At 42.2% G+C, this 20,586-nt stretch overlaps 1 protein-coding gene across 2 annotated transcripts in view; it reads right to left on the minus strand.

The window, feature by feature from the left end:
• The window catches only part of pms1 (PMS1 homolog 1, mismatch repair system component), a 28,919-nt gene extending 8,828 nt beyond the window's left edge, over positions 1–20,091 (minus strand). The window contains exons 1-13 of one of the 2 annotated variants that reach the window (XM_048238670.1): positions 19,827–20,091; positions 19,329–19,475; positions 18,307–18,489; positions 18,108–18,210; positions 17,861–18,024; positions 16,046–16,162; positions 12,127–12,249; positions 9,933–10,067; positions 8,977–9,806; positions 5,442–5,924; positions 5,133–5,263; positions 3,399–3,559; positions 2,613–2,965 (exon numbers count right to left, since the gene is read on the minus strand). In XM_048238670.1, the coding sequence (XP_048094627.1) occupies positions 2,771–2,965; positions 3,399–3,559; positions 5,133–5,263; positions 5,442–5,924; positions 8,977–9,806; positions 9,933–10,067; positions 12,127–12,249; positions 16,046–16,162; positions 17,861–18,024; positions 18,108–18,210; positions 18,307–18,489; positions 19,329–19,460 (2,757 nt within the window). In that variant the 5' untranslated portion in view covers positions 19,461–19,475; positions 19,827–20,091 and the 3' untranslated portion in view covers positions 2,613–2,770. Of the gene's footprint in view, positions 1–2,612; positions 2,966–3,398; positions 3,560–5,132; positions 5,264–5,441; positions 5,925–8,976; positions 9,807–9,932; positions 10,068–12,126; positions 12,250–16,045; positions 16,163–17,860; positions 18,025–18,107; positions 18,211–18,306; positions 18,490–19,328; positions 19,476–19,826 lie in introns of those variants that run through there. The other variant, XR_007193071.1, reaches the window with a different exon arrangement.
• Between the last annotated feature and the right edge of the window lie 495 nt (positions 20,092–20,586).

Genomic DNA, 20,586 nt, shown 5'->3' on the forward strand with positions numbered 1-20,586 from the left:
TATTTGCCCTGGAATACAAGATTAAATTAAGGTACATCATTAAAAAGTATGGTCTGGAAAAAAAAGCCATTTCTGAGGCTGTCCGTGCACACTTGCGGAGAATAAAACATGATCATGATGAGGTCTAAAGGCTATTGTCAACACCTACTCAGCAGTCATTGCAATTTCCTCTCTGAAAGGTTAACCTGGGCTTCAAAGGAAGGGAATGTCAACTTGGAAGATGGAAACCATAACTTCTAATTGATGCCTGCATTCAAAAGGCATTCTGCAGAGCTGGTTAACCCCGCACGGGGCATGGCTGTGACACGGGCAGCGCTTTGGTCAATGAGGCCAGGGATTTGTTTCAAAGACTTCAACAGCTTCACTGACAATAAAGCCAAACGTGTTCTCACACCAATGATAATTAAGACCAGACATGTTTCCTAGAGTCCGACAGTTGAGGGGGAAGAATTAATTGCTCGCCACTAGTTAAATGGCAAAGTAATGGCCACATGAAGACAGGCAAATGTCAATCCACTCCAAACAAGGTTTGAAGGGGTAAATTCCTCTTCTGAGAAGGCCTGTCAATTATCATCTCATAAACCCTTGAACTGGCGCCACAGTTACTGAAGAATTCAGATGAATTTAATCATGAGAATTAGGCCATAATGTTTATTTTGATGATTGAACATCAGTGGCAGGCAAGGTTTAGGATTATGTGGTTCACATCAGGGATGAGGTCTGTTCCTACTCATTTAGACGGTATCTATTCATTTAGTCTCAAAATAGGAACAAACAATGTGGCTAAGTGACTTTTGTTAGGGGATGTTAATGTGAATTGCCTAAAGATGATGAAGCACAGGTAAATCTTTATCTTGACAAAACAATCTGGCATGACTTTTTTGGTCTGAAGCCAAAGCTGTGTAGTACAATACAAATTAACATTACTATATTGAAAAAGCCTAAACCAAGTCTTTGCATTTCAAAGACCAAGTCAAACAAGCATCATGTGGAGAGGGTCAAAGCACTCGCACACAAACCATAATCCTGTAAGGAACCAACAGTTAAAATGGCTCCCCATCTGAGCTTTATTTATGACTGGTAATTGGATGGTTCTGACTGTGACTGTGCACTTTTGGCAAACCACAGTTTGCAATGTATTACGTTTTATAGCCTTCAAGCTCCAACTTTTGTGATCAAGGTATTCAAGGTGCTGATTTTTAGGGGTACAGCAATTTATAGCCGCAGCACATTAAATTTTGTGGTTCAGTGGCTTTGGCCAAGGGGTCACTGATTCCTGCTTGTTTTTATTTCTAATCAGAAATCAACAAGGCAAGTTGTTAAATTTGGGACCTTAACCTCGCAGCAATTAAAGATGTTTAAAATGTATGTGATTTGCAAACTTAGTATATTTCAAAACTTGTCTCAAAATAAGTGTAGAACTGTACTATTTCTAGAATTTCTAGAAATATATTTTTATCAAGCTAATTTAGAAAATTCAAATGAAGACTAAAATAGACTACAGAATGAGTCATAGTCACGTACACATAAAATACCAGCATTCCTTAAGGGATTTGTCTTTACACAGTGCAGGCTTCTCTCAACTGCAAATGCATTTCAAAGGAAGAGCTCTCTTTTTGACACTGAAAGCCCTCTCTCTGACACCGCCTTGAACTTTCACATGTTGCGGATTAGTGGTGATGAAGTGACACCTGTGGCCACTCATAAAGCAGCAACCACGTGCCACTGAACTGACCTTGATTTACAGCAAGACATCTCCATTCCACCTGGACCATAAGTACATCATATATACTGATAGATATACAACAACGGTCAAGACGGCATTGCGCCAACCCTCCGGACAGTGCTTTCACACGTCAGCACATTGGGGGCAGTTCATCTACGCACGCTGTCCAAACTGTACAAAGGTGCATACTACAACACTGGTGTCTGTTCACAATCACATGTACAACCAGCTGTAAATCTTGGGTGAAATGAGTTGCCCAAAACAGTTGGCAAAACAGTTAGTGGGCCTAGCTGTCATCAAAAAGCGCATTAGGACTCGGAGCAATACAACAGTACAGTATTTAAGAACAAAATAAGGAATCTCATAGATGCTTTTACTTATCTTGACAGCAATGTTAGTTGCCAATGGATATAGATGAAATAAGTCTTAAGTAGATTGTAGTTCTACTTAATAGGCAGATACTGTGATTTCACACAATACAACACAGTGTTTACAATAAGGCCAAAACTAGATGACATGAAGTAGACACTAATGGGAGAACTGGGCCTTGCCTGCAGGGCCATGGGTTTAAACTTTTCTTGACTCAAGCACCTTCCCTAATGTGTTTGGTTAGAATGAGTTCCTTCTCAATTACCTGAATATACTGTCTCTATTGGGAGTCCCAGGAATGACTGGCCTAAGTCTGGCCTTGTCTGAGATTGAACAGGGAAATATTCAAAACACTGCTTTTCTCCCTTACTCATCATCATGGTCTCACTGATTATGGGGCCTTGAAGACTTTGCTTACAGCTGAAATTTTGACATAACAATACATTTGATTATCAGACTTTTACAGTCAGATTAACACAAACAGTAAGTAAAGTATCTTAAATGAGAACATAAAAAATAGTGAAAATACATTTATTTTTCAAACATGAGCATTATTTGATAATATAATGAGTTGAAAATTATGATGACTAATCTATGCAAATTCTATAGAGAAAACAACACAAATAAGGCTAATTTATTAAACTTAATCTCCATATATTATTTAAAATGATGTCATCATGTGTTGGACAGGGTCACAAGAGCCTCCTCGTCCGTCTCAGGGACTTTGGACAAGAGATGGAAAAATGGCCGTCCATGGATGCAGGACTGGGCTTCTTCTCCAAGCTGTTCTCGCATTCGACTTAGTGTGTTCTCTACATCATCTCGAGATTGATTTAAGGGCAGCTGTCTGACCATCCGCACGGCTTCCCCCTTCAACACACACAAAACAAAGAAAAATATCCGAATAAAAAAAAAAAAAAAGAGTTTTTTTGAGTGCATACGCTAAACAGAAAGCTAGAGGATGATGAGGAGAACATTCTGAATTTGACAAGAGTACTGGATTACGATCACGCACGGCACCTTTAACAAGAGTACTGGATTAAGTGACATGACACTGTCATGAATGTGTCATAAACAAGTCATAAACTTTGACATAACGCTTCTGTTATTAAGTGACATTCAGTTTTTGTCATAACAATTTAGGGTTTGGGTTAGATTTAGGGTTAGAGGTTAGGATTAGGGTTTGGGTTCATGTGTCATGACAGTGTCATGTCACTCTTATGTTGATACTGTCAAGTAAAGTGTTACCGAAAAAACTCCAAACAATAAAAAAAAAAAAAAAAAGTTATCAGAGATTCCAAACCTCAAGATAGCGCGTGGCTTTCATCGGTCTGCACTGACGCACAGTTTCAGCCTGTCGATCCTTCACCGCTGTCAAAATTTCCCTCAGGTCGGCGATGCCGAAGAAAGGCATGCAATCAGCCATGCTTGCCACTTCCATGTGCCTCTCGGTGGATGACAAGCCTGGCCAATACAAACTGGGATTCATATACTCTAGGTACAACAGCTATCTCCAGGAAAAGATAATAAATAAATATTGTGATTTACACCCTCTGGTAGGGGACCAAGTCAAACAAACCATGCTGCAAATTACGCACTAAATAACGGTCACAATAACTTGGGAGGCTGCAGAGGAAATATGAAGAGGAAGAGATTTGCAGGAGATAATTTAATGACCATGTGGATCACCATGGGAATCTCATCACGTGAAAATGAGCAGAAAAGCCATTATAAACCAGTGGATATATGATACTTCTGTTTGAAAGTGTTATGGGACTAGTGCATCACAGTGGAAATGCTATGTCCAAAGCAAATCACATCACACACAATAAAATATATATTTATGCAATTTACAACTCATACAGCTCACCTTCTTGGCAATATATAATCACTATAATCACTAGTGCCAATATATCCACAGGAAAAATTGTTATACGCTAAGGCACCAGTGCCGGCTTTGCACACTGACTGCGCTGTTGTGACACACATAATATTGGATGTTGTTGAACATCTTAGTTGGATCTCTCCCACCTCCCATGGGCAGGCCATGCCCTCCTGCCCTCGCCATGGTGCAAACCCACTGAGCTGGATAACTACACTGGCAGGGAGCCTCTTTCAGCCCAAGTGCCCAGACCGGACCAACCTCACGGTGGGCTGACGGTTAGGTTCAGGGGGTGCCGTGTGACCCTTGAGGAGCAAGGAGGTCATGCCATCTCACGACATGTTGTAGAGGGAGGGGGAACAGAATTTCAAAATCATGGTCAAGACCACATTCTCTTGTACTGAGAAATTAAAGATGACAGCTGTAGTCAAAGACTATCAGAATGGGTATGCAGGGCACCAACATGAGGGTGGGGGCAACTTACAAATACTAACTTCTATAGCAAATAACAGGCTCTCTTGTGCCTCGCCATCGTCAATACAAACATACATGCTGTTCCATAGGTTGGAAATGTGGTGTTTTCTTCTGCCCTGGCTTGTTAAACACTGTCACAGCAGCACTGTCAGAAGCAATTGACCTTAATCCTGTTATTCAGGCGGGGATGTTTGACATTGCAAAATTATTTGTGAACTGTGCAATTAATGAAGTCCCAATGTGCCCAACCTTTGTCAAATCAAATTAGACAACTTGTGAGGCCTTTAAACAGCATGAACTAAGGAATTGCAGCGCCACATTTTCTCAGGGGAAATTGCGGTAAATACTTATGACTGGAAATGACTGAATGAAGCTGGTAAATTATGAAAAAAAGAAAAAAGAAAATCAGGTCAGTCAGTGTCAGTGTATCTTGGCCTTCTCAAAGCCAGAAATCAAAGTCACCCAAATCATGTACTGTTAATAGCATGTTAACATGATACCATGATTGAATGTATAGGAATGTATACTTTAAGTAATATATAAAGACCATATCTAATATTTAAACATACTTAAATATTGGTGTCTAGAAAAAAACAAAAAAACATGGATAGCAGTTGGATAATTGGATCCAACAAAGGGAGTTGAAGTTTCCAACCTGAAGGGAATTGTCCCGTAACATACCTGGAGAGAGCCTGATCTGAAATCCGTTTGCCACAAGCCTGGGATCAGAGAAGTAGGTTGTACCGTTCAGCTCTTGTTGTCCTTTCCTCATGTCATAGAGGACATCCATGCACTCTGATCCACCCAGCACACTGGCAAAGGACAGAGCACAGCATTTAATTTCATATCAGTGTATTTTTACATAAGACACATGTCTTTGGTGTGTCAGTGTCAGCTATGACTGTTTAAGTACTAAGATATATTCAAAATATGAATTAATCACTTTCCACATATTCCACTGTTAGGTGGGAAACTTGAGTGATACGTTACCCATCTGTTAACTGTATAGGGGTCTGCAGGCACGCTGCTGGAAGTATATTATTCTCCAGAAGTCTTTTAAACAGCAAGGCCTCCTCCACCCGAAATGGATTTAACAACATGAGCTCCCTGCCACATAAAACGACCCAGGCGCAGTGAGAAGCCAAGCGGTTTACAAGCCTGAGGCCCTGTGGGCCGGAGCCACTCTGGGACGACAGGAGGTTAAGCCTGCGCTTGAGGGCAGCTAGGCAGAACGGGAGGGGCTTGGAGACCTTTGCTGGGGCACTTTTTTTCAACGGCTGAGAGGAGAAGAGTTTGTCAAGGAGCTGCTGGTTAGAGAGCGGAGCCTTGCGCTTCAGGCCTTGGGGCTTGCTGGCCGGGGAGTCCACTGCTGACTGCAGCCGTTTGCCATCTCTAGCCGGCGTCTGCCCCTCTTCGGCACGTAGTTTTTGTAGGTTGTATACGTCGACAGCCTTTTTGGCTTTCTCCTCATACCTGCAATAACAGGCAAAAGGCATGGGGATGAGTTATCCTGTTCACTTCCTATCATGAAATACGCAGACAGTTGGTTTTATACCAATTAATAAGGCAAGTGCTCCACTGAGTATCTGCTTTTTCTGCTTCAGGTATGGACATCGAGAACCAATTACTCTGCAGGCCTAGTGGAGTCTGGTTTACTGAGGAGGTCAGCAGTTGTGACTAATTAAATATGCTCAATTCACATAAGGAACCTTGATTTCATTTCCTTTAGTGAATCTAAGTGGCACTTTGGGAGTGGCTATAAATCACTGCATAAAAAAACGTGCCGAAACTGGCAAGATAAAAACCATCTGCTACCTGTGACCAGATGGGGGTGGGGGAGTAAGTGGAGAGACAGCTTACACTAAATCCCTGCAATGCAATTCTGAACTTCCGACGGAAGGCGCTTCACTCTGCCATCACGTAACATCTGCACCATACATACCACACCACATAGGTGGATGTGCTTCTGCACCATACGTACCACACCACATAGGTGGATGTGCTTCTGCACCATACGTACCACACCACATAGGTGGATGTGCTTCTGCACCATACAGACCACACCACATAGGTGGATGTGCTTCTGCACTATAAGTACCACACCACATAGGTGGATGTGCTTCTGCACCATAAGTACCACACCACATAGGTGGATGTGCTTCTGCACCATAAGTACCACACCACATAGGTGGATGTGCTTCTGCACCATACGTACCACACCACATAGGTGGATGTGCTTCTGCACCATAAGTACCACACCACATAGGTGGATGTGCATCTGCAGAACTGAAAGCCTGCAAGTTCAGATCTTCTCCATTCAATTTCTCAGTGAAGTTACAAACATAATGCTCAACATATTAGGAATGGGAGGACATTTCTCAAGGAGAGGCATTTATAGTTTTCACAGACATTAAAGTTTTCCATTTCATGCCAAATTCTTTATGTATGAAGGCAAGTGTACACTTAAATCTGAATTATCAGCGACCCTAGAATTTAACCTTGGGAAACACCACATGTTAAAGAAAGGTAGGCTATTTGAGGACATTAATATTGTGAAACGGCTGATAATGGGCAAGTCTTGTATAACAGGCTTTCTTAAAACACCTAAGTAGTGTATCCTATTAAATCAAATAAACACCAGCTTCTCATAGCTGCTGGATAAAAGTCTGAAAAGCTGCAAAACATAAGCCTTTTCAGTTCTGTGACAATAAACTGTTAGTTTCCTGTATAACCCTACAAAAACTACATTGGTTAGAGGCTGATGTTTAATAAACTACAGGGAGAATTAAACTACAGGGAGAATTAGACTAACACTAACATTAGACAAGGTTTGTCCTTCCAGCAAAACTGCTACCTAGATCATGCACAATTGCTACATTTTTCAGTTAAAAATAATTTAGCTCCAATATTTCATGTGACTTCATGTCCTGAACAAGTTGTTCTGATTTGAAATAGTTTAAAAGGAAAATGTACTGAAGGTGATATGTTAATCATGAAGGACTTGCAGATAAAAGGCCACACATGCAATGATGAACAAAAGTAGCACAAGGTCTTACGGCAAAAATCACATCACATTGGCAGTAGTGGCTCGGATGAGCACATTCGAAATTGCAAATACAATGCAAATTCTAGAAATACCTGCATAGCTTCAATTAAGCCAACAGCACAAGCCCAACAGTATTGCGCCTAACCATTCTCACCTAGAATCTGGGGGAACTAAATCTTTGGATAATCGTGTGCTGCTTAAAACAGGATTTTGCTCACACTGAGAATTAAAATCAATCAATTCATACAGAGAGTGCTTTAAGTTAAGCAGACACAGGGACAGTGACGGCTCAAGACAATAACAGTAGTCCACACAGTGGATGAAGCACAATGGAAAGCAAGCTACAAATCTTCTCAACTCCTGCTCACAACTTTCCTTTGCACACTTGTGTGAAAGGCCATGTCGGGAGCGCTGTTTGTATTGCAAGCCTGGAATTCATAACGAGGATCAAACACACATAAACCAAGCAATAAGAATGCAATGCTCCCTTGGTGTGGGTACTTTGGAAGAGTACCAAGTTCATATAGCGTTGCTGGAGTAAGGCCAGATTTTTTTTATTGCGGTATCTGACCATGACAAGGAGTGTGCGCATGCATTCACACACACATGCATCACATACAAAATAAAGACTGAGAAAGGTGGTGAAAAAAACGAGGCTGTGATATATAACTACAGGCACATGTTACATGATTTCACGTAAAAGGGATTCCTAGAAGTGCCGTGCAACTTAACAGGGGTGGCAAAATATATCGCATATTTGTGTAGCCATACTTCAACACCAACACACAGGGGGATTCTAAACAGATGTCTTTTTCCATAAGCTCAACCATCCTTAAGTGCCACCAGCAACACTGATACACTTTTTCCATCCTTTCAATTACTCTAAATAGGTATGAAGTACGTATCTGCAATTTACTTGGGGGGAGTTGACCACTCCCTAGGAAGGGATAATGGTTAGATTCCATTCCACAGAGACAACCATGTGTATTGCTCCTTTTACTGGGCTATATCTGGTGTTTAGTTAGCAACAGCCAAGAAAATTCGGGTCAATCCGTCAAAAAAGTGGAAATATCCGACGAATGACTGATCAGAAAACTGTCAAGTGAATTTTCAACTGTATGAAATTCACAGTTATACATCATTTTGGAGTTAATATCACATTTGTTGTCATGTCACGCACAACAACCTTCTGGTGCTATAAATACATAACATACTTTGGAAAATAGAGAGGTATTTTGCAGGACCTTCCATTTACAGTGGAAAATATTGACCATCTCACCAAGTAATCAAACACAGTTGCCTGGAAAATGAAAACATAGTTTCAAATCAACAATTCTCCATCTGGGTAGCAACACGAACACGCCAGGAGGATTTTCCACGTCGTATTTTATACATGCAAGTGGCAGGTCGATTTTTTTAACCAAATGAATCACAACAACTGGAAACTGCTGCTTCAAGGGTGAAGGTCTGGAAACTCACTTCTTCCTGTCTTCCTCCCCAAGGCTTTCCCATCTCTCTTTAACAGCAGTGGTGACATCCTGCACACCGGCTCCTGGGTCCTCCTGAAGGATGGACACTCTGCAATCCCGCTCGAACAGGGCATGGGCAGACAGGGGCTGACGCACGGGGCGGGAGCCGATCAGTTCGTAGGCCGTTGGCTTGGGCATTCTGGCCACAATGACATTTGACAGCTTCTTGGACGGGCTACTCCTGCATTTGTCTATGGTTTCTGGGACTCCCCGGGGCTCGGATGGGACGTGCAGCTTCACGGGCTCCAAACAACCACCTGTGACCGGATCCGTCAGGCCCCGGCCCCTGCTCCAGCTCTCTGCAGAGATGCTGCAGTCTGCTCTGGGTGTGACCGCAAACAAGTCAGCACTCTCCTTCCCACCATCTTTTGTGTCCCCTGTGCTTAAACAGTCGTCATCTAGCAAGGAACCGTTGACGTGGCTCAAGTCAAACAAGCTCTTATTGATTATCCAGTCCTCTGATGAAGATGAAGAGCTGGTCTGGTTTAGAGATGTGTTACTGGCTGTATCACCTGTCTTTGTTGCGATAGTTCCGAACAAATCTACGTCAGAGCAGTCTAACGGGGTTTGAGGCGAGACCGCAGCATTGTGACTGAGTACATCCTGTGCATCAGGATCAGCATCATTATTCCGTGTGTTACCAGGAAGCTGCTGGTGTGTTGCTAAGGACCCAGAGGCTGAGCCATCTCCTGTCACCTCACAGCTGACAGAGCCTTCAGCGTCTGCCAAAGGACCGTAGAGTGAAACCAACATGGACTCTACAGCAGCCAACACTGCTTCCTAGGAAAAGCAAAAGAAAATGGTCTGCTCATTGTGCTGCACATTACGTGTGAAAATATTGATCATTTAAATGAACAAAGATAAGCTATGCTAAATAATGTACACATTTGACAGCCAACATTTCACCTTGTTTTGAAGCATAACTTGAGTTTTGTCAGGAGTGAGGTTGACATCAACCGCGGATGAAGGGACCATAATGTTCATCACTAGGATAGGGTAGCGACGGCAAGACGGATCTCTACTACAGAACTGCTTAACCAGCTGTGAATGTCAATAAGAGAGATCAGCTTATTACAGTCAATAAAAATGTATGATGAAAGTCAATGAAATTAGGAAAATCTTAAGCAATGGTTCTTAATGTAATCCTAGTTCAGTAAGTAAGGAAGGACTGTTGTAGATTGTTGCTCAGCAGTCATTGTTCTGAACCAGATGTACCGCAGAGCGGTACAAAATATGACCGCCGCCGAGTCCAGCACATTTTTTCCACAAAAATAAATCACGCTGAAAGGCCTATATGATTCTAACTGTCTCACTAAATTGCATTATCTACACTCAATTCTCACTGGTATCTGCTAGACAACAAGTACCAAAACATGATTAGTTCATAGATTTCACATGTAAAATTCATTTTATACAAGCCCACCTCCATCTTGTCTGTTCATAATTCTGAGAAATTCTTGAATTGTGAGCATGTGTGCATGTACATGTCTATGTTATGTGGGTGTGTGTGTGTGTGTGTCTGTGTGTGTGTGTGTGTGTGTGTGTGTGTGTGTGTGTGTGTGTGTGTGTGCCTGCGTATGTGCAATGTGCATGCATGCATACATATGTCTACTGTGTGAGTATGTGTCATACGTATGATTACTGTGAATGTATGTGTGTGCGTGTGTATCTGTTTGTGCACATGTGTGCACATGAAATGGGTTAACATGACCCCAGGAGGCAAACATACGGAAAAAAATTGTTCATCCTAGGCCCTACAGTTCTCAAGATATTCACAGAGAACTGTGTCTGCCCTACCCTCCTTTCGGGGGGGGGTCCAGTCTAGCGGGGGGGCTACAGATCAAAACGAAAAATGACGGTTCCATGCTATCCATGTGGGGTTACATGCCAACCAAGTTTTGTGTACCCCGGTCTTTCAGTGTCCCGGGAATCCTTGTTGGTGTACGTCACTAAATGTACACATAAATTATTTTATTGTAAGGCCCCCCATGAACGAAAGTACACAAAACGTCGCATGTATTCGGAGGGTGTCATAATGATCTTACACTTTTAATTTCGTGCAGTTTTGACCATGTCAGCCAGAGATATTGTGATGAAAACCCCTAATTTTTTGCTTTTTCATTTTTAACTAGGTGGCGCTATACATGAAATAAGTGGTAATGGGATGGGTTAACATGCCCCCTTAAGACTAACATACAAAAAAAAAAGGTGGACCTCCTAGGCCATACGGTTCTCGAGATATTCACAGAAAACTGTCTCCGGCCACCTACAGGCCAGTTGGTGTATAGTAACATAAATTAATTTATTGTGTGGCCCCCCATGAACGGAATTCCACGAAACTTGGCGTGCATACAGAGGTTGTCATAATGATCCTACACTTCCAATTTCGTGCAGTTTTGACTATGTTAGGTCACAGATACCTGCAATTACAACACCTAATTTTTACTTTTTTGTGTTTAACTAGGTGGCGCTATACATGAAATGAGTAGTTATGGAATGGGTTGACATGACCCCTTGAGATCAACATACAAAAAAAAATGGTCTTCCTAAACCCTACGGTTCTCGAGATATTCACAGAAAACTGTGTCTGCCCTACCCTCCTTTCGGGGGTCCAGCGGGGGGGCTACAGATCAAAACGAAAAACGATGGTTCCATGCTATCCATGTGGGGTTACATGCCCACCAAGTTTCGTGTACCCCGGTCTTTCAGTGTTCCGGGAATCCTTGACGGAAATTTGGGCATGCGAAAAAGAAAAAAAGAAAAAAATCTGACTAAACCTATATGACCGCCGCGCAGCGAAGCGGCGGTCATATAGGTTTAGTCAGATTTTTTTTATTTATTTTTTTTATTTCGCATAATAAGTTCTGCAACAATTGCAAATTTTTTTATATTACCTTTTGATACATTCACCCATTAAACTTTGGGCTGCTTAACCAGAGAATGAACATGAAATATTATGTGTAACCTTGAGAAAAAGTTTTGTAAGGATGAATATGTACCTTAATACTAAACAATCAGTGACACTGGTGTACAACAAAACATGTGGGAATCCCAATATTGAAGTTTTTGATTGTAATAACAAATTACTAATTCATCATACCTTCATAATGTCTTTGTGATGAACTGGACGGTTATTTACAAAGACAAAAGTTCTGTCCGGATTACTGGAGCTTGCTGAGGCATAGTCAGAGTCTGGCTTTGGGAAAAATCCCTCGATCGAAATCTGTTTAAAAAAAAAGCATACAAGTAAAGGCCTACACTGACACATGAGTGAACTGGCATGAGTCCTTTCATCTGGGATCATTTAAACAAACTGAGATCCAATAATTTATTATTTATTAGTCATTAAGAGGTACAACAGTTCTCAGATTGAAACACATGCTGTACTAAAAATAGAAATAACCAAGGTGTGTAACGACACACGTAAAATTTCCTCAAAACAAACAAATGACTCGCTGTTTGTTTACCCATATCACCAATTTAGCAACAAATCACATTCTTGGTGAACAATCATAACAGATTTGTCACGGTTTTACTGCACCATGGGGCCAGGCTGTTAAGATGTGAAATGAAAACAGTTTCTGTTGGCGCTGGGTTGTACACACCAGTACATGCCCAAAACACAAAATGGCTACAAATTACTCAGCGCGCTCCCTTACGCTGTAAACTTTGGGTACAATTTTGAATTAACAAGCGCAGCAGGCGGAGAGCCAAGGGACATTTTAATTGGAAGCTTTGACAAAGTCTCTAATTGCTGTGATTGTGACTTTCACAATACCAGTGTTGCGTTACATACAGTTTGCCATTACGACATATGTCAATTAGAGCAGCAAAGGTGATCCTAAGCCCTGAAAATGAGGCTCTGAATGAGGCCTATTATTCCACAGACAGTTCACCCCAAGACCTAATGGGCCACATAGGTCGTAATGTTTGCTACTAAACCCACTTTGTGTTGCTGAACAAGCACTACTCTCGAGCTGTTTCTCAGCACGGCTGACCGTGCAGATGGTCAACACAAGTGCCCCCTCCACACCCCCCTATGCCAAAACATTCACATTGGCATTTCAGTTAGTAATGGATGCATGCAAGCATAAACATACGAAAAAACGAATCAATCAGTGAATGAAAATCTAAACTGACGAGCAAAAAACAAAAGAGAGTACAGATTTTGCAATGTCTTTGCATAGCAACGGAAGCAGATCAGGTAGTCCGCACAGGACGACCTAGTTTAATGAAACGCAGCAGGGCTGATGGGAAGAACACCTTTCCCCATTGACCTCCCTGCGAAGGCTCCCGTGCTCCTGGGCCGCCCAAGCCCCGGCTCACGTGTCGTTTCCAGGAGGTGCGGGGGAGAGCCATGTTTTGGCATGGTGTGGGAGCTGACGGGAGAGCAGCTCACCGGCTAATGACTGATTGCTCAAACAGACATCTGCAGCCATGAAATATCATACCATAAATTAGCATCTCACTCTCTCCCTCCCCCTCTATTGTGGACATTCTAAGAATTTATTAATAGGGGGCAGATATGCATCCTCTTCTGGCATCCTCCTCCGGAGACGCGGCCAAACGCAGCTCTAGTTATGTACACACAATACAGCCTCTCTATAGCAGACCCAACAGTATAGTATAGTATAATATAATATAGTATAGGATAGTAGAGTATAGTATAGTATAGTATAGTATGGGTGATCAGACTGTATGATTCACATAATGATTTCCAAAATCACTGATACACACACAGTAGTAGTTGAGCTGACTTTCATTGACTGCTTGCAATTAGTGACACTTTTTCCACGAAAAATCATTTAGGGGCAGCTGTCTATGATTTGTTTAAAAACAAATGTTTTACAAGGTCAATGTGCTTATATAATTAAATTCTAATTTAGAATTTAGGTAGTTTTAGAATGAGCTAAATCTACCTAACAACCTTACATCCATTAACTGAAATTACATAACTGGGTATAAATCTTTCTCACTTAAGAAAGCATGAAGCAAGAATAATGCTTCACTTGACAGAAATGCTGTGATGAAGTGATTTCATTATAAAGCCACATTAAACTAATGAATATGGGACAAATATATTATTTGTTAATCCATAATTAATATTGTTCATAAGTGTTCGCTTAATTGCATGCCCATATGGAATAAGCATTATTCAATGCATGTGTTAACTACTCCCTTTGCATTATTTAGCGTTTGTAACCAATCTCTCATTTGCCTTGAAACTCATGATCACCAAATGAGTCCATGAGAACTATGATAGCTGTGTTAAAAGCAATGTCACTGCTGAAGGGCTGGAGCGGAGCGGCGCTGTATGCACGAGCTGAGTTCATGCTGAGGGCTGAAGCCTGGCCAACTGCTAAAGTAGGTGTCAAACTTCAGCACACATTGTTCCAGAGATCCACAGCTCATGCATCCTCTGACTAAAGGAACACTTCCTCCACTCAGTGGTCACTAAGGTCTGGTGAGGGAAATAGGCACGCGGGGAGATCGTCCACTGCTGAAGGGATGAAAAGTCAAGTCAATGATGCTGGCCTTGACTTGAGAAAACAAACAACTCCAATCTCAACAACAAACAATGTATAGAGGGGTGAGGCAAAGGGGAAATGTGTGTCCAAGGGAATATATGTGCTGGTAGAAAGCACACTACACCTGCCGAGACCAAGCACTGGCATTCCTTCCAGCACTCAATTACTATCACTCCACTGCCTCTTCCTTGAGCACGAAGAAAGACATTCCTCCCTTCATATGTGAATGAATGGGGGAAAAGTGTGGGAAAAGGACAGGAAAAAAAGACAAAAAAATGTAACTGGCCTCCTTCTAACAGATTGAACAGTCCCTGCTTTCAGCCATTTTGCCCTTGCACAATAACGGACCTGCGCATATACGGCAGCATGTGGCCAAACATGCGCTCTGGGGTCTGCTGCATGCACTCGGAATCTTCTGGAAGAATAATTGGTGCCAGCTCAGTGTGGGGTGTGGCTCGATGCCAGTGAAGGCCAGTCATGTCCCTCTGATGCGCTCTAGCCGCATGCGTGGCAAGCCGTGCCATCCTCTCTAACTCGCCGTGCGGGCTTTTGACGTATTCTGTCACATGGCCAACAGTCCACAATACCGATCCAATTTCATAGTCACCCGCGCCAGACTGTTTAAATCCTCTCTTTTTGCCTAATGGACTACACGACAAGATAGAGAATGTTGTGCATAGTGTGCACAATGCACACACAATCATAACTTGATTGTAACAAGGGACCATGAGTCTAAAAAGATCAATATTATAAAAAAATTGAGCCATTTGCTATTACCAGTTCATTCATTTTTCAAAGATAATAGTAATGGCATTCTCCTCATTTGTGAATATCTACTGCGCATTAATAAGAATGCACATTGCACTGATTACTACGCCCCGCGTGCAGAATGCTGCAGGGTGACGGGAAACTTCTGGAACGGTCTGAGGTGATGCTCTCCATCCTAATCCGAGCAAACCCTCCACGGGACTTCAGCCTGCGGTGAGGTTCCTACAACTTTTACACTGAGGGCAACGGCAAGAGAACGCTGAGTCAGTCATGTAAAAGTAATCGCCGTGGAATGCACTTCAAGGGAAATAAGAGGAAACAGCACTCCAGGGACAGAGAAAACTGTTAAAGCATTACATTGAACACAGGCCTTGAATTCAGCAAATTGTCATGCAGCCAAGGATGTTTCAATAGTATGTCCAGGCTTCACCTACAGCTTACTTGGAATGGTTTCAAATAACATTGCAAATCAGTAGCAGCAGCACCAGCATTAAATGGCATGCTGTTTATGATGTAGTCCATGGCCTAAGCCCCATCTCAGTCACTATGCAGGGCACATTGACCTGTAGAGGAATGTGTACAAAACTAAGGGGCAAACCTCTAGTCTAATGTTCAGTACTGTACTTTCTATGCATCCACTATAAGAATTCTAGGAATTCCGGTCCCATTATGTGCGGGCCATATCAAACAAATATGCCTGGATTTCCTTAGCACTTTACTGACCTCTGGATGCTCCTGGCGATGTTGGAGTGGGAACATGTTGGCCATGAGAGCCGCTCCAATCACAGCCATGAGGGCCGCTCGGTGATCCGACACCCTGGACTTCTGCCAAACCACGACCTGAAACAACATGGTAAAACAGGTCAAGTTATTTTCTCCCATCCTAAAATAGGAGCACCTGTGGGATAATGTGCCCACAAACAGATACTCATCACTAATCAGATATCCTCAATGGAGAAATTACCCTCTAGAGTCATTTTAATGGGCATAAGAGCAGGCAAAAATGACACTGCCTGCATTGTGGATGGTCTGGGGATTTAAATGAAATCATAAGGAACAGAGAGAATGACATTTCTGTGAGATCACAAAACAAGCCTTGTTCATGCAGAACTGTTGCAATGATTTTGCAAAAGAAGACAGCTCAACTCAAAGTTAATTAGACATTTACACCTGAATCTTTAACTTTTGACTTACCTGCTAACAAGCATGAGGATATTAGCAATATCACAAAAGTAAGGTAAGGTGACATTTTTGGGGTGGGTGTGTGTGTGTGTGTGTATGTGCAACTAGTTCATTTGAAAACAGGATGCACATATTGACACCTGTGGCTTTGCTTCATGTTCGCTTTTCCACCAGTAAGCACTTCCCGGGTGTGGATTTCTGGGTGCGTGCTGTTTGCAGCACACACCTCTGCTATGAAACATACAATTTGGTAGCAGTAAAGAGATCACTCTAGTAAACAGCCTTAGGAGAACCCATGAAATCTGAGTGGGAGACAAAGTGCAAAGTTCGTGATACGGGATACTGCTGCAAGTGCTGATGGGACAAAAAGCAGGCGTGCTCCTCCCCTATGATGAACGAATGAATTAAACGAAAAAGGATTTCATTTCATCAGAGTGCACTTAGGCCTGGCACTCTCGCCCTTCCAAATATCTCCCATAGCTTTACCTACCTATGCCCCTGCAGTCCACGGGCTGGCAAAACACATGCACAGAGAAAGTGCACACAACAACATTGCTGCATTCACAGTTGCTCTTGTGCTGTTTGGAGTATAGTGAGGAAAAACTGTCAGGTATTTAAGGGTAAACTTCCGGCAAGCCAGCCCAACAGCAGGAGTGATGGTCTATTGGGCTACATGCTGAAGAGGGAAGTTCGCACGCGTGCTGATCGAATTAGGGAACACCGAGAGCCCGCGAGGCCAATTCCCAGAGGGGGCGAACTCTCCTCCGTAGATTCACGTCTTAACGCTCTCCTTCCTGGAAAGCCGTGATTAATGGTGGAAAAATTCCATGTCTCTGCAGGTGCTGGTCAGGTTTCAAACTATGTCTTGGCACGTGGACAGTCTGTGTGTTATATTAGATTGCTCTGAAGGTCTATCCCTTACACCACTCTCAAAAGATCTTTTTCAGAGGTTGACAATACTAGACAAATATGCAAAGGTGCGCCCAATCTTCTGATGCTAACCATTTCAGTCTCTTACACCCATGGGAGACAAGATTATGATGAGCATGGAGAGGAAGATTGATGCACAGAAACTCTCAATCTCAAAATCTCCAAATAAATGGGAACCAACCATGTTGCCATATAGTCTGACACATCTTGCAGCAGTTGATTCCATGTTGTGTCAAGATCCCAGCATTCAATCTATGCCATTTGTGGACTCACAGAGACACCTGGTGGCCCACAGTTTGACCACACACTGAAATATATTTCCACAGATGTCTATAACATGGCGAGCTCAGATGCGCCACACAATCAGGGGTGTAAACAACTCAGACAGGTGAAAAGAGCTGACATGTGGCATGTGTGCCATCCTACCTTGTTGTGAGCGAAGGTTATTCTCAGCTCAGGCTTGACCACAGCATAGGCCATGAGAAGATCCTGGACTTTCTTCAGCTCCTCTTTGCATTTCTTTGTGTTTGAGTAGTACTGTCTTCTCACGGGGAGGTTCTTAAACAGTTTAAGAGCACACACGGTTGTCCCTGAAGTGGAGGGAGAAGCGATGTCATTAAATGTATGACACTGTCAGTGCTGCTAATAACTAAGGACTAAATTCCCTGCTGACCTTGGCCAAGATGTGATGGCTTCTGGGAGACGATATGCCCTGTGAGGTTCAGTGTATATTGTGTGCTGAAGTCCTCCTCTGCTGTCTTGGTTGTAACAACAACCTGATTGACAGATCCAGTGAGTTCATCAATGGCAAAATCAAATAAAATCTGTTAAAATAACACACATCTGACATCAAAGAAAGCTGCTGACCTCACCTCTGACACAGCACATATGGATCCAAGCGCCTCTCCTCTGAATCCATACGTCTCCAGCTGCATGAGGTCATCATGGCTGGAGATCTTTGAGGTATAGTGTTTCACTGCCATGACTGCCGTGTCAGCAGCTTTGATCCCTGAACCATTATCTCTCACCTCAATGCGATCCAGTCCATAATTTTCCTATGAATCGAACAACAGTCAAGTATTAAGTTTAAAAGACAAGTTCTGACATCTGAAAACAGTCTACATGTCAAATAATAATACAACAGAACTACAATCACACTCCAGCTTAGTTATCATGTTACTACACCTGAAAAAAAGTTTGAGCCTATATCAGTAATCAATTCTTTAAAGTTTTACCAGGACTCATAATAGCACAAAATAACAATACCTCTAACATTATAGGCAAAGCTAGATTTTTTTTAAAAACGGCACGGGTAAACTAAATTTAAACCAGAGGGACACCTTTTGGGGAGAACACTTTCTGAGGACCCCCTCATAATCATAACAATTAAGCATGCATTGGCATGCAAGTTGGGGCCAGGTCCACTATCCCGTGTTTTCTGTCAGGTCTTTTGTCAATTTTGGATTTTGCATCACTGGACAACATGGACTGACTCAAACATTTACATGTATACACACACATTCATCAGCTAGCAAATAAGCAGGAGTAGGAATGGTTCATCATGACCTGAGTGAAGTTTTTCTTAAATGTTAATGTGCAGGGCTGTACAGTGCTATATTTATGTAGCACAAGCGGAACCCCTTGGCTACAGGTTGCAGACCCTACTTTGAGATCCACTGCTCTTAACCACTGGGCCTGGCCACAACTTCAGAGAATACAAATGGCATGCTTAATTCTTATGATTATGAGGGGGTCCTCAGAACATTGTCTCCCCCAAAAGGGGTCCTTGGCTTGGAACTAAAGAAAATAAGAACCCTTGCTAAGAACCAATTTCAGCCTAAAGTGCCACTAGTGAAAAAGTGTTTTGGCTGGTTGTGAATGCTTGTATCATTACCAGTTTAACGTCGATGCTTGTTGAACCTGCATCCAGTGAGTTCTCAATCAGCTCCTTGACGACACTCACAATAGATGTAATGACTTGAGAACTTGACAGCAAGCGGACTGTCTCTACTGGAAGTTGCTTCATTGTGTCGCAGCCCACCTGGAATAACATCACCATACGTTAACACACAATGACTTACTTTGACGCACATATAATAAAGTTAGACCTATTCTGCAGTGCAAATGAGCCATGACGTAATGCAAACTTGCAGTGAGTATAACTGGCGGGAGGTTCGAGCATTCTCATCAGCATCAGCAAGGGCTAGCTGGCAACTAGCAGTCAACTAAACTGCTAACGTTATAGCCTTAAATCAACATTCAACACATTCATATTCCATAATTCCCCTTCCTACAGTGACTCAGTATAGCTGTCAACGTTGTTTCTAGTTATCTGATGTTAACCAAATGCTGGTCAAGTAAATTACACAACACGAAATTGCGTTAAACCTACCTGACAGTCATCTAAGGTTAGCAACTTAGTGATTATGGTGATGATTAGGTTGAAACGAACATACAGTACTTATCCAAACAGGTTTAATTTAAATCGTAGGTTAACGTCGACACCAGATTATCTTATTTAAAATGCGATATTCTGCTTGATGAGAGAAAGAGCTAATGCTTTTTACAGTATCATTCGCGGCTTCTGTGTATTTGCAATTTGTTCTTCTATAATATTCTAAAGTTGATAGTACCAGCTAGCACCGCTGTCACGCTCATAAGCTAGCTGGGTCGCGGCAAAATCAAAACACTAGCGCGGAATAAGTACTTCCGTTAAGGTCTTTACAGGACATGTCAAAATAGCAGTCCTATGTTTTCTTAAAAAACATAGTACAAAATAATAGTAAAAAAATCTGCATATGGTTGAACAAAACACGCAAGGCAGGGAGTGTGCGTTTCAGTGTAGCTATCAAAAAGGCTATAGAACTAAAGTCAATAAAGTTTCATAAAAGTCAACATCTTTCTGACTTGCATGAATTGACAGTAAACATCCATGTGCGTTGGTGACTTTTAAACATTGCACTAACAAAAGATTTTATGGAGTCTGCGAAATAATAGTCTTCCCAAAAAATTCGGACTGAAAATATATAACCTATAGGCTACACAATATGTACCACATGGGGGCAGTGTTGTCCAAATAAAGTGAACCTTTTAGAATGTTTACTTTGGGTTTATGCCTTAACCTACTTTAGTGTGGGTTTAATTGCTGCCGA

This window comes from Alosa alosa, chromosome 3, assembly GCF_017589495.1.
Source record: "Alosa alosa isolate M-15738 ecotype Scorff River chromosome 3, AALO_Geno_1.1, whole genome shotgun sequence".
Classification (NCBI taxonomy): Eukaryota; Metazoa; Chordata; class Actinopteri; order Clupeiformes; family Clupeidae; genus Alosa; species Alosa alosa.